This window comes from Neodiprion pinetum, chromosome 5 (assembly GCF_021155775.2).
Source record: "Neodiprion pinetum isolate iyNeoPine1 chromosome 5, iyNeoPine1.2, whole genome shotgun sequence".
Lineage (NCBI taxonomy): Eukaryota > Metazoa > Arthropoda > Insecta > Hymenoptera > Diprionidae > Neodiprion > Neodiprion pinetum.
The window spans coordinates 16,670,810-16,686,330 of NC_060236.1; the positions used below are offsets into that span (position 1 = coordinate 16,670,810).

Below are 15,521 nucleotides of genomic sequence, written 5' to 3' on the forward strand. Positions count from 1 at the left end.
CCGAGATCCTCAGCGTCTTATGCAAATATCAATTGTACACTGCGTATATACATTCACGCATGCATACGTGTAACGTTCACATACGTAAGTATGTACGTATAGAACGGCACAAGGAAGAAGGAAAGCGGCGGTCAGGAAGGGGCCAAACAAAAAAGAAGAGAAAAGGAAAGGAAAAGAAAAAAACGACCACCACCTTTTTCTGTCATTGTGCAAACGCATTGTGGAAGTGCCTGCGGGCCTTGGGCCGTGGCACAGTGGTACAGATCGTATGTAAATCACGAGAGAAACACGAGCTCCGGACCCCGGAGAAGTAGCCGTCTAAGCGGCATAAGGGCCTTAAAAAATGGCCGTAAAAAAGTTGAGCAGGCTCTTAATAACCGAAACCGGTGAAATCGAATGGTTAATGCGTTTTGGGTTCAGGGGTTATTGTTAGTTCGAAGATTTTTCCGAAATGTGTGATTCAAATAATTCGAAAACTACTGGAATCATCGGATCAAAAATTTCATCCGTCTTGGGTCAAGCAGAGTCGCGTCGATTGGGACAAAAATCATAAGAATCTGTTTGTCTGTTCTCAAGATATCGTTATTTCAATTTTGTTATTCAATCAGTGATTGAGTCCAAAATCTGATCGATTTTAGATTAATAAAAGCCGCGTATATTGGGACGAAAATCATCGAAATCTATCGATTCGTCTCCGAGATATCATCGGACAAAAATTGATCACACAAAAACGCACTCGAAAATTGGTCAGTGCAGGTGATTCTCTGTACTTGAGTGAAAGCGTCGAGATTGGGTGAATCTCAACTTTTCATTTTCGAGGTGATTATAGTACCTATCCACCCCTTCTTCTTCTCCGAATATATAGAAAAGCGGGAAAATAAAAAAGGGAATCCAGCAAACAACTTTTCAGTCGTCAGACAGTTATTTTTCATGCCTTTATTCCATACCTGAGAGAAAAATGCGCAGTAAGAACATAAGTTTCCATAAAAATGCAATTCGAAGGATTACATGTACGAGGCGCAAGTAAGGAAGGCTATTCGTAGTATTCAAGGAGATTCCTGCAGCTCCTGATAGGCAAGTTTGATGTCGACGGTTCCCAGGCGGTGACGCAACTCGTCGAGAACTCTGGTTTGAATAAGATCCACGTCCTCGGGAGGGCAATAATCGTCCAGGCTCGACCTGTAACATTTCAAAAATGATGAATTATCAAGTAGAATAGATGTACCAGTTCTAGCCATATTCATTGAGTCTAATTTGAGGTTATAGCCGCGAATGACACCGACAGCGGTACTCGTTTGAGAACAAGAAAGTGTTGCAGATATTAAAAACTTCTGCCCAAAACCTTCTTAAAGTCGGATTCTACTCGTAAATGTCGAACAATTGAACAGATCCTCGAACGGATCGAAATTCGAATTAAAAAGTTGAGAATTTTATAAAGGTGGCCGCAAATTACACACTGACCACAAACGGTGTGTCCTTGAAGCTGTTCTATATGAGTTGTATAGAGTTTATACAATTTCAAATAGAAAATGTTTGAGCAAAAAATTCTTTTCGTTTGGTCCGGTGGAAGTAGAAAGAATGCGTGGGTTCATCCGAAGGTGACTTCAGACGACTTGTTTTTACCGGAAGCACGGCGGTGGCGAAGCGGGGATGGTCGCGGGTTCTAGATATATCGATTTTTCACGTCAGACCCGGAAGTAATCGAGATAACTCCATATTCGTGACGACAGATGGCGAGAGCTACTGCTTTACAACTTTTACTTATAATCGATTAGATTCCCGAAATTTTCATTGTCATAAAATCTGTCTAGAAAATTCGCAGAGGTTCGAGTTATTCAAATTGGTTGAGTTTCGAGTCACTCATAGCGCTTGGAAGTCATTGAACGCTATTTCACACTCAACACAACAATAGCACGTGTGGTTAAATTACGATTTCATTGGGAGTTAAAGTTATCAGTACGGTTGAACTGGAAAACGAACAACTTATTCGAAACGTTCGAAATATTCCATTGCAACTATGTGAAACATTCCAAGAACCGCAAAATTCAATTCAAACGTTCTCACTATTCGAAATATTTAAACAAGTCTAATTATTCCGAAGATTCGAAATATTCATTCGAGATCTTCGAAACATTTGAACTATTTCAAACAAAAATTCGAACCAATCGAAACGTTCAAACTATTTGAAGAAAGCCTGAATCATCAAAACTGTTGAAAACATTTGAATTTTTCAAAATTTCTTTAACAGATTGATATTATTCAATTTGAAAACAACTATTTAATTCGTGTCCAATTATTCTCAAGCCCCTAAAAATTGGACAGCAAACAACTGCCGTCTATTTATAGTATTATTAATCGGACTACGATTATAAAAAAACTCATACTGTGCACAAAAATATCAACGGCAATTACAACATGGATGAAACAGCATCATTGGTCGACTGTAATTCGGTGATTAATAAACCCTAAAAATATGAATAAAATTTTTTTTTGAACCCGGTAGGAATTCTCGTCACTGTACGAAGCTGCCATCTGTCGCAAAAGAAGCGAAGTCCGTGGATCGGGCAAAAGAATTTTGTTCACCCCTGTGGTTCCTTTCTCCTCCCTTTCACCTCCTCATTCCCCCTCCTCGCGGTATTCTCCCGGTTTCTCGATCCGTTCTCATCCCCCCGAGTATTTTCCGAGGCTCCTACGGGGTGGGCTTAAGTCGGTTCGAGGTGGAGCCCGCGTCCTACCCTGACCATAATCAAACCCACCCTTAGCCCTCGCCCCACCCCGTTTCCCGGCATAGCCTGCTCTCGGCTATACTCGCGCCATCTATGATCGCGTCCACGAAGCGGAGAAATTCAATTTGGCAACACTGAAAGGCGCGGGCTGCGGCCCGGAATTCTTCTTGGCCGCGCGTTTTACACTCGGTGCGGACAGAGATAACCGAATCTTGCGCCGCAGCCGGAATTGCGTGCCTCCGCTACTCGTTTTGACGACTTCTTTAACATCCGACGAATCAACATCGCTCCGGAAGCGGTGAGACAATTTTTTTTCTCTTCTCGTCGCGCGTCGCCGTCTCGTTTTCACCACCCGGAAAAACTAAGCGTTAAAAGCGACTGATTTTCAGTTGCGTATTAACCCGAGAGAAGGTTTATCTACCGTACATATTATTTTTCCTTCAATGATGGACGTTTTTTACTATCAGAGATTCGTGTTATGCTGGAAGTTTTTTTTTTTTTCACCTTCATTCTATCTGAATTAAAAGTCTTTCTTTGAATTCAATTGAATCTGTTTAATTGGTGTCATTAAATTTTTAGTAGGCTCGTATAAAACCGAAAATTCAATTGCCTTATACATATAATCGAAGCTTTTTACCCCGAAGCAACTAAAGTTTACTTGCACAACGTATAATGAATCTAATAGAAGGCTTATCCACATGTGTTCAATAATATTTACTTGGATCAAAGACGTTGCTTTACTCTCAAAAACTTGTGTAACTTTGACAAAATTTTTGTTTGGTCGACGTATACCAAATTGCGTTCAATTGTCTTCAAAAATTGATGTATTACTGCAGCGTCTGCGTGTCCGATTTTTCCTAATACCCTAATAAATATGTTCACGTGTCAAATTATAAAATATTTTGAAAGAATTAAGCTTGTTATTTATTACATGATTTATCTTGTAAACTCGATAAAATATATAAGGAATCACATGACGACTTACTAAAGCACGAATCATCAGATACACTAGATCAAAAGTCATATAGTTTACTATATATCTGATGTTTCGTGCATTTTCGTACCTTGTATTTCCAACAAGGTGCGGTAGGAAACAAATTATTTGACCGACGTGACTGTAATTTGGAGAGAAAAGTGTCTACATCTGGATGATATTCCAGTAATTCCTTCGGACCTTTCTCACATCCAGTTTTAAAATTGCGAATGTTGAAACTTTTTCGAAATTCACAAATTCTGCCATGCCTGTTTAGGAGTTTTTGCAAAATATAATTTTCAATCATATACAGTGCAGAAGTAAATAAGTTTCGTAGCTACAGATTTCCGGACTTCCGATTTGATTGTAATACGAAGAAAATCTTTTCCACATTTAGACGATGTGACGATAATTTTTTCAAACCTTTTCCAAACTTGGTTGCCAAATGGCGGACATTCAAACTTTTAGAAACTTCGTAACTTCTACGTTATTCAAGATAATTCATTGAACCTTGAAATAGAATTTTCTGCCACTGAAGTATATTTCCAGGAATTTTAATACCTAAAAACAACTCAGTGCAAAACAGTACTACTATTTTTTTTTCACCTCCGATCACTGATAAAAATTTTATCCGTTATAGTGTCTAGAAAGATTCAGTAAAACAGGTATCGTTAAAAAAACTGCTTAAATATTGTTGGAATTATGAAAAATGAGGTACACTTAACTATTTTGCGCTATCTTCGATCCTTTTTTGGTAATTGCAACGCAAAATCAGTTTCTTCGGTTTAACTCTACTTTTTTAGTTAAACAAAGCTTTAACGTCAATTTATCGTTGCACGAGCATTAAATTTTCGCAACAGTTACAAGAAAATTTACTAACCGTCATCGTAATGAGAAAGAATAGTAACGGATACTAGACTTTCCGGTAACAGCTACAAAACTAATTTTACATTTTCTACCTAGAACTATATTTTACGGTTGTGGTAAAAAATGAAAATAGTTGACCTTTTCAGGACGGGAATTTTTACGTTGAAATCGACCTTTTATTTTACACGAAATTTGTGTATAATATCAATGAATTTCTCACGTCGAGTGTCCGACCAACCCAGTGGTCGAAATTTCGACCACTCCCGTCTGCAACGTAAAGTCCAATATTAAAAATTTGATTTGGCGAGTTAGGAGTGATTTACTACGTAATTGGATACGCTGAATACGAAAAAAATAGTAAAAGATGTCCAGGACACATCCTTGACCTTTAAAATTACATTTCAAGGTCAAGTTTATTGCTTCTTCTATTTTAACCCGAAATTGATAAGAAATCCTCCGCGAGAAAAAACAATGTGCTGATCTGCCGGTGGAAACTAACGGTGATCAAATATTTCGACTTTATATTCACCTTGAAGATGCGTTTTACCATACGCAATACTATTTTTTTCGAATTCGATGCACCAAAATACGTGGGTATACCAATTTTCAGGTCGAGATACCGAAGAAAAAATTTGACCTTGAAATCACTATTTCAATGTCAAACATCCTTCCCAGAATGGTTACACTATTTTTGCTATATTCAACACGTAATATTATCCCCAAAACAACTCGAAAATATTATGATACTTGAGTGGTCGAAATATCAACCAGTCCCGTCCTTAAAGGGTTAAAAGGTTAAGGACCGAGCGGTAACCGGAGATAAAAATTTCCCTCAGTGACGATTCGCCATTTGCGATTTGATCGAGTCACCGGTACCAACCTTGCGATTGTCACTATTGTCGGTGGCGCTGGTAGAGCGGCGAGAAAAGCTCTGAATGTTCCGGTTATCAGACGGCTCAAGTCCTGCTGGGTAGTCACGTGATGCGGCAGGTCCGTGTCGTCCCTTGTGCATCCAGCGTCGTGGACAAGTGTCCAGTCGACTTCCGACTCCTTGTAAACCGCGGTGACTTCCCGAAAGATACGTTCGACTTCTTCGTACCTGCGACAAATATTCCAAATATTGCGTCAGCGAAGGAAATCTCAGGCGCGTTTTCTTTTGTCGGTTATTAGTACTCGCAAGCGTGAGATATAATCGGTGACAATGATTGTTATTCATCGTAAGTCGATCGTCGATTTGATCATCGACGAAGTATAATTTTGAAAATCATTCATTATCGTCTGCTATCTTTGCGAAAGAAGAACTGTCTCATCTGTTATCGAAGCATAAAGAATTTACAAAAACATAGAGTTCGCTGTAATATTAATTGTGTTGTCTGAAACATCAATCAACGCTAACCAGAAGCTATTCGTAATCCTAGAAAGATCGTCGTCCAGCAATTCAATTTGCTTCTTTCCCATGTGATCCTAAAATTGAATTAATTATTTATCAATTATATGAGTTTCAGGTTTGAAAGTGCGTTTTTCCCACCGTACAAACACAGTACAAACTTATCTGATATAAAGGTTCGCGCAAACGTAGTAAATTCTAGTCAATACACAAAACACAGGAGATAACTATTTAATTTAGTGCTTATTTTTTTATATATACTTCAAGTATGTTTATCACGTAATCTTAGGATCTAGTATTTAGATGCACGTCTTTTATGAGACGATCCAAGAGGTCGTGAAAAAGTTCAGCGTTCGAGGAAGATAAATAAAAGAACAAGAGCACAATTGGAAGAGTGGGAAAATCAGGTCGAAACCCGGCCACTTGGGCTACTGAAGAGAGAAAAGTTACCGTGCTTATGCAGCAATCTTCCTACTGTTTTCAGCTGTTACTTGTAAAAAAATCACAATTTGCAATTTAGTGCAAATTTCTTACAATTTATATTTGTTGAGAGATTGTTCTCGACTGTGATGTAGGCAGAATCTTTTTGGAATTATTTTTTCTTAATTTATAATTCGATTGTGGGATGATTTTTTACTTCGGGAAATTCGCTAGAGGACGGCTTAAATTTCACAGTTATAAATCAAATTGCGGACAAAAGGAATTCAAATGACTCGAATGTTCTTTCAATCAAGGAGCAATTAGTTGGAAATCACATGATAAGAACAAATTGTCTTGCGGTAAACGACTAATGGTTTCAATTCGTCATTGATATCGATGTCGAGTATTTTCTGCTGATTTTTATCTTATCGCATACTTTACGTGATTTCCAACCGTGTTCTAGGTAATCTTCAGTGATTCTTTGGGATCTGGAAATCCGCATAGAATATTAGGAAATCAAGGGACGTCCATGCAAATCATTGATTCCTGTACACCAGAAATCAACGAAAATCACATCACAAGGTAGAAATTACTCGAAATCAATGTTCACGAATGGATATTATCATTAAACTAATTTTCAAGTGAGTAGCATTTCAATTAATGGGTTAAAAAAAAACTTGAGGTTCTTCTGGTTCCATGACATTGATACTTGACTTGGTCAAATCTCAATGGAATGATTCTCCGCATTTCGAGTTCAAATACCGAATCAGAAATGAGTTAACGGTGCTCAGAATCAGTAAAGTGTCCTTGGATATGCTGTTATTTACGTGTAAATGGTCCGCTGTAGCCATACAGTGTGGACTCCATTCCCGAGGAATGGAAGGGTAAAAAAAAAAACTAAAGAAAACAAAAAAATTCCGAAAAAGACAGAGGAAATATTAATGCGACACGAAAAGCACGGAATTACGAATCAGCCTTGTCGTCATTTGACACCAAATAGCCATATAGTCGTGAAGCTAATGTCAGTAATAACGAAGAGAAGGTATATAACTGCCATGCTGGTCACTAATATGCTGCGGTAATGCGCCCGCTCCACAGTCGAAAAGCCGTGCAAGTTGGCAGACGCACTCGTCGAGTGAACTTGGGACGCCCAAATTACGGGTTTTAAAAACAACTCAACCAAGGCAAAATGCTTGTCTTCCGAAACCATGACGTTTATTCCTCACCGTCATGAATCGGTCCCCATTCACACGTTACGCGCACCATATTTGGTTAACGACGTTGTGTTTTGCTGACTTAAAACTACGAATCGGCATCGCAGTTGGAAAAGATGGATACTCTAATATCTCTGATGAAAATGCGGACTGTATGTATCATAATTTGATGTCAATCTAGAAATACCATCGGATTTTCAAATTCCGAATAGTAGACCAAGCATCGCCGGATTCTTGTCAATTTTAACACCGCCGTTTTTTTACAGTGCAGCAATGACGGTGTTAAAGTGTAAAGTGCCAAGTATGAGAATAGGTGATATTTTTAATAGACTTTTTACCTGTTATCACAGTATCATCTTGGAAACTTCGTACGAAATTATTTTAATACCGAATAAATAGTGCCATGGATTCCATGAAACTTCACTGTCCAACAACGTTTGTGTTATAATACAATCGTTCTTTTTTTAGTGGTATAGTTTTTACCATCAAGCTTCACAATTTGTAGATGAAATTTGCCACAACTGACAGGTGATGTCGTCATTCAATTAACAGGTTGTGGCGTTCAACGCAATCTGATCAAATTCTACTCTCATTCGAATTCAATTGTCCAGTTGACGGAAACCAATGTGACACTTTCCTTTACGAGGTAAATTACGTGAAAATTCTTCTTTGTTTGTAATATGTAATATCGCCTATTAGAATCGTGAGCAAGAACGGTAAGTCGGATCCATGAAAGAGTCTTCAGAACGCGATATCTTCGGAAATATTTGATATTTCACTATGAAAATGATGAGAAACCAATTTTCAAGTGTCTTAATAACTGATGCCTAATTATTTTGAAAACGGATGAAGATGTGAAACAGGGAAGAACCAAGGAGACTTCGTTAAAGCGTCTCGTTGCGTTTAAGGAAGCTACTTTTCAAAGATCTCCTGCATAATGATATCCGTATCTCAACCATGTGCAGCCAAAATTACTTTTCATGATTCGCAACAGCGTTTCTCGAAACTGAAATTGCAAGCGCGGAAGTCGAATTTTCATGAGACCTTTCTTCAACCTTTTTTATCTGTAAAATATGCAAACACGCATGGATTTTACTCTGGTAACTGCAGCGATGATGAAGTAATTAACTTGGCATACTATGACGTTTATTTTCGTGTCTTTCGTTTATACTGATTCCTTCGTATTCGGTCGCGTTTTTTTTTACGGTAATACGTCAGCTCCTGACTTTTAACTAGAGGAAAAGCCATTTTGCCAAGATGAAATAACACAGCGCTGGACTTGATTTACAATTATTTTTTTCCAATCAGTTAAACAATATCTGCGGTTCATGTATCATCTGTATGTTTAGGCTATCTTCCTCTATCATTTTACACTGTTAACGTCCGAGATTTTAGCATAAATAATAACCGAGTCGAACGAAGTTTTCTTCAGCAACGGTCGTAAATTCGTGTATTTAGTTAAACAAACAGATTTGATATTGCAATAGCTAGAGAATGTCGCATTGATAACTATAATCACGCTGAATAGTTACTTGTACCAAATTCCCCTGTGAACTCGAACCAATACTTAAACCATCAGTGTAAAAATTTCCATTTCTCCAGAATTTTCTAGTATATAACTATAAGCGATAAAATTTTTCCTCAATTCTTATCGGTATACTGGTAAAAACTATCGACGAAAACCCCTCACTGTCAAATATCAGTAAATCCGAAAATCATTCGCGTTGTTGCTTACGGCGATTTACACACTTCACATGCCAAGTGCATTTTAACTTTTTCTTATTGAAATGGAATCGCCATAGCCTCATGGATATGTTTTGGGGTTAGATACAGTGTTGCCAGCGTGAGATATCGTTTAGTACTAGACGGCAGCGCCACATCGTAACAGATTTCGAATTTTCGTACTAAATTGGCGGTCACTTCGAATCAAACAGAGTACATAACAAATACATCAAAACGATAGCATTTTATTGTTGTTGTTTTCTTCTAAATCTCAAACTAACATCGCAGCTTGCATTTATAACAGACCGTCTGATCACGATTCACAGTTCTGACTTATAAAACTATACAGTAGAACAATAGTTTTTATATTCTCTTATATGTTTCGATTTCGATTTGCGGGAAATTCGTCGAAAACAATTCGTCGAATAATAGTTCGTCCGGCCCAACACAACCCAACAAACATAAATTCAGAACAACACAACGCAACACAACTCAACTCATCCCACTAAATTTTCATTTGATTGGTTTGAATTAAATTGGTTTTTTTGGTTTTGTTATTCGATGCATCATTTTTTCTCAACAACAACAACAACAACAATGCAAAAATTTCCCTGGGGATTTCATTCGTTTTCGAGTCTTTTTTCGTATTAGGGTACTGAAGTTGAAAAACGTACTAAATTGTCGAAAGGAGTACCGCCATACTGAATACTTTGAAAACGTACTGGATTTAGTACAATAAATTGTACATCAAACTGGCAACACTGTTTAGCTAATCTTGACCGATGTTTGTTCCGATGGAACCACTGAAATATAAAAATACTGGAACGCTTTCTGCGGTGGTGGATGTTCCGTAGAGAGAGATACCTCGGAGGTGAAGTTCTGTCTCTTTCTACCAGTTACCGCGCACGCGTGGAACAGTCTAACCCGAAATCTAACGTCACTGATTTGCGGAAGAAGACTCGCGCGAAAGGAGCACTGATCTCCTGTGTACAAGCTTTTTGAAAGACTGTAACGGTGCGAGAGAGACAAAACTTCACCTCCGTGCTATCTTTCTCTCTCTCCGTAAAGTCAGCCGTATACCGGCCATCACGGAGCAGTAGGAAGGAGACAACACTCGAGCAGGACTTGGCTCAAAAGCTGGCCCAGTTTTTGGGGCAACGTAAGAAGAATTGTCAAGGTGCGATTTAAGCGCCTCTTGCGGTGTAAGCCCGTATAGCGCACTCACCCCCTTCCCCATATGATCTTACGATTCGCCGTTTGCAAACCTTTTCCTCGGATTTAAGGTAGTACTGTGATAAATCACTTTTCTTACAATATCTTTCAATTTTTGAATACACATAATTTGAAGTGTCCTTTATACGTAGGAATTTTTTTTAATAGTCCTTGCGGTACTAAATTTTGCAATATTAGCGATCAAAAGTCGTACAATTTACATGTATTCCCTATCCCGACCGTAGTTAGAGTGAGCATTTTATTTAATAACAGCCATACTTTTCTTAGAATTTTTTTTAAAAACTGAGAATTATTAATTGAGGATAAAACAAGTAATTTTTTTGAAAAAAAACATAAACAAGCAGTATTCATTTTTTTGTAAATAATTCTTAAAGTTTGTTGCTTTTAATGATTTTCAAACTTTCTCTCATAACCTGACCCGTGAGAAATAGTGACTTGGCAACGTTGCCCTACGCGGGAAGTTTAAAATGCCATAAAGGCCCAACGAATTGAAATAAATGTCAGAACTTTGCGGATATAGGTTACGGTACAGGTTTTAATCGCGAAGTCATTGTGTATTATTTTCAGTCTCCAATTATAACTAACCTCAAATTGATTTCATAACAATACATTTCTCTACAACACATGCTTGAGGGGCAAGAGATACTGAGTTAGAATGCAACGTTGCCAAGTCAGACAAAAGACGCAATGGGAAAATTTTTATACTTCTGCGCATGTGAGAGGAGGCGCAAAGGTGTACTGTATCTCAACTACTTTTTACTTTAGTTATAATGTTTTATACAGGGGATATTTCTCTGGAAGTTGAGGACTGCTGCTATCACGGTACTACCTTAATGTCGGTTGAGATTAGAAAAGCAATCACTCGGTTTTTGCTGTTTTTTAGTCACTTCATATGCGTATTTTACGAATTTACGGAGTATGTTTATAAAACGGAGGCGTATAGGTTACGATTGCCGCCCTCTTTTTTTTTTTACATTTTATAGCGAAAATTTCACATTTTCTTCCGTAAGGGGCGCTCAAATCGCATTTAGACAATTCCTCTTACGTTACCTCAAAACTGGGGACAAGTTTTATCGCAGAGTGTTGTCTCCTTCCTACTACTCCGTGCCGGCCACGCAGCGAGTTGTCTAGTATCGTTATATTTTTCAGTGGACGGAACGCACGTTGCGCGCTCTGCCGGCCGGCTAATCTAAAATGGATTAAAGCGTGCCAGGTGCCACGAGTTGATAAGCATCCCATATCCACCGTGTTAACTGTTGTAAACGTATCGGTATATTTTTATTATTCATCCTCAATTTTTCTTTCTTTTGCATTACATGTGTAGACATACGGAGTGTTGGTAGTTTTTTCCCCCCTCCTTTTCCTCCCCCCCTCCATTCCGCTTTCTTTTCTGTTTGAAATATTAATTATTTCCTACAGCTACGGACACTGCATCGGTCGCACCTGCGGTGCCCTGGTCACTTTTCATTCAGAAACCGGTGTTCCATCTTGACATCTCATCGCTTATACAGCTACGTGATACGCATGTGGACTGATCCACCGATTTTCGGTTGGTTTTTGTAGCGGCAAAACTTTGATATAGCCGCAATTCTTCAATTTTCGGGCATTTAGATCTTACCGTTTGTGAAAAACACGCGGGAAAATTTCGTGAGATTTATAAACTCAACCTTTTTCTTCGAATTTTCAACGCTTGCTGTTGTCTAAAAAACATATCACTTGATACGTTTTCATTTATAAAGGATTTATCTATTCGAAAACGAAATTTACTCCGAGATTGTTTCTCGGAAGATGACGAAAATCACGTTTATTTGACGAAATGTTCAGTCCTGTACGTACAAAGGAAATAAAAATAGACTATTTTTCTTTTTTATGATGAGGTCGTTACTTTGTTGTAAATCCTGAAATTTTCAGAGTGGGATGCGAATGGGATGATAATTAAATCGGTATGTGTCTTCCAGGAATGACAAATTTTCTGAATTGAATATATTCTGTGTCCTTGGGATATTGATACAGATTTAATAACGATCCCGCTTTAATCCTATTCTGAAAATTTCAGGATATACTCAAAAACGTCTAAATCTTCACGCGAAAGTAAAAATAATAAAAACAATTCATTTTTATCCTCTTTGCATCTGAAGGACTGAAAATTTCGGAAAACGTCTCTTTCTGAAAGTTCCCAAGAATCTAAACGGATTTCACGTTCAGAAAGAGCAAATTGTTTTACGTAAATAAACTATCACGTTATATTTTTTCCCGACGACAGGAGCGTTAAAAATACGAAGACGAATAATAGGTATGAATTTGAACATGTGATAAAATAGATTAGAATGTTTTTTTCGAGCGATAAAGCTTAATGGTCTCAAAATTGTAGGATTCCCGTATCTTAACGACACTATTAAAACATCCAATAATACGATCATCTCTCTGAAGGAAATATATCGTCGATTCGTTGACGGACACGCAAGGGCCGAGAAAAAAGAAAAAAATCCCTTTTACGCTTTTATACGCACGTAAGGGTTTGATTCGTATAAGTAATACGTGAGCCGTTCAACCGGTTTCCTGCCTTTTCGCACACGCGCACACAGGCATAAATTTTTTCCACTCACTGTACAAATCATATCGAAATCTGTTTGCGCCTAGAAAAAATGGTGGCAAAAAAAGAGAGCAGAGTACGTATGGGAAGAGAAAAAAAACTCGGGGCCACGAAGTCTCGAATCGTTGAGGTTCGAATATACGCTTGCACGCGTATATATTTATACATATATATGTGAGTTCAAGCATGGCACACGAATATATATATATATAGCTACGGACTGAAAGCGAAAAATGAACAATGGCGGGGCCAGGACGAAAAAACAGAAGGGGGTTCATTACGTAGGGGCTCACATATTGTTTGTCGATCACAGGGGGGCGATAAGGGGCGATGGAGAGAGACGGGAAGGGGAGAGAGGCGTATATGCAAATGGCGCGCCGAAGAGGAGAGAGAGAGAGAGAGAGAGAGAGAGAGAGAAATGGCTTGGGATCGTACGAGAATAATCCAACGATGAGTGAATGAAACGGAGGAAGTAGAAAAAATAATAAAAGTGAAGGTAAAAAAAAAAAAAAAAAAAATTAAAAGGTTCACCAACGTAAGAACACGAATAAATTTTTTTTTATTGTTCGATTCAATGTTTCGTCGCGGCGAGGTAATAATCTCTAGGAAAAACAATATTTGTCAAAGTAGAATTTGAAAGCTATACGAATTTCCGATTTATGTGATACAGGAGATGAAAAAGGTATTCATGATCAAAATCAAATCTTCTCCTATCGTTCGTACGACATATAATTTGAAACGTATTCGAAGAATCAAAAGTTTTTAGAATCGTTAATGTGCGTGCCTATACTCTTGTAGCTTCCTTTTGTAGCTTCTGTATCATACGTGAACTTGTTTTTGATAAACCTGAAAATTTAGGTTTAAGTTACGAATCCTTTTTTTCCGTTCAGAGATGTTTTGGGGATGGATTTTATATTTACAGAATATTTTATCGGCAGCCGCTATTCATCCATTTCTGTGGATCAACGATAGGTTTTTTAATTGAACAGGATAATGCATCATTTCGTAGAATTACAAGAAAAGACTTTAATTAGTTGAAAATGTAGGAAGGTTTTATGGAAAAAAGTATAAAATTTGAATTATTCATTATTTTGTTTAATACAGCTGATCTTTTTCTCAGTATGCAAGCGCGTGATAATTGTTTTACAAATCGTTTTTTCGTCGAGCATTCTACTTGAACAGGACCGATGGTTAAAATATTCTTTGTTTTTTATCATGAGGCGGATATTTGAAATTTTAAATCCTGATTCTTCGAATCAATTTTTCGTTCATTATTTTCTTCGTAGTGAAATATTGAAATTAATCGGTGCAGGTAAAAATGTAGATATATTACAAAACGGAAGAGTCACAATAGCGAATTTTCAAATACTCGAAAACTCGCTGCAATTAATTTTGAAATGCATATAGTCAAAATATGGAAGAGTAAAAATCAAAATATAGAATAATCAGAATTCGTTCCGAAGATTTTATATTTGGTCTAGAAAGTCAAAATTTTTTACTTTTCCATATTTTGACTATATGCATTTCAAACTTAATTACTGCCAGTTTTCGAGTATTTGAAAATTCGCTATTGTGACCCTTCCATTTTGTAATATATCTACATTTTTACCTGAACCGATTAATTTCAATATTTCAATACGAAGAAAATAATGAACGAAAAATTGATTCGAAGAATCAGGATTTAAAATTTCAAATATCCGCCTCATGATAAAAAGCAAAGAATTTCCTCACAGAACTGCATATGGTTTGACCCTTTCACATATTTTGTCTCTTCTACGCTTCAATTTTCCACACTTTGAGATTCTATGCAATAGATTTTCACGTCATAGAAAATTCGATGTTGTGACCCTTGCACTTTATAAATTTTCCGACATTCTTACCCCCGTACAACACGATGAACATTTTCTACTGCTCTTGTGTTGGCACCCCGTTGAGAAAAAAAAATGTTTAAAAAAAAATCTTGGAGTGAAAAAGAGCAGACACAGAGAGTGAAACCCTGCGAAGAAGGGAACTCAGGGTAGAGAGCCAGGCGCATACATAACGTAACCTAATCATATGATCAATTATTAAAATGAGATAAAAAAACAACGAGGGTTGACATAACGTACCTGGACCGGATGCCTGCAGCGAAAGATCGCGGGTATCCATTACCCTGCAGGCATTATGCCGGTTTTTCGCCTAGCTTTGCAGTTGTTCATTTACATCGAGACGCAGCGATATGCGCGCATGAATTTCCATACCGTAAGAAGAATCTGGTTTTTCCCGAGCCGCTATCCCATCGGAGATCTTTACACTCTGCGCGAGTGGTTGGCGCTCTGTTTTCTTTGTACTTCATTCCTCGGTCCCTGTTTTTTCTGCTCTTCTTCTTTGTTCCTCATTGTCTTTT

At 37.7% G+C, this 15,521-nt stretch overlaps 1 protein-coding gene across 1 annotated transcript in view; it reads right to left on the bottom strand.

Moving 5' to 3' along the window:
• Window positions 1-921: 921 nt before the first annotated feature.
• Window positions 922-15,521, bottom strand: part of MESR6 (misexpression suppressor of ras 6) — a 524,406-nt gene continuing 509,806 nt past the window's right edge. The window contains exons 6-7 of the mRNA XM_069136504.1: window positions 5,447-5,665; window positions 922-1,179 (exon numbers count right to left, since the gene is read on the bottom strand). Coding sequence (XP_068992605.1) covers window positions 1,047-1,179; window positions 5,447-5,665 — 352 coding nt within the window. The 3' untranslated portion in view covers window positions 922-1,046. The remainder of the gene's footprint in view (window positions 1,180-5,446; window positions 5,666-15,521) is intronic.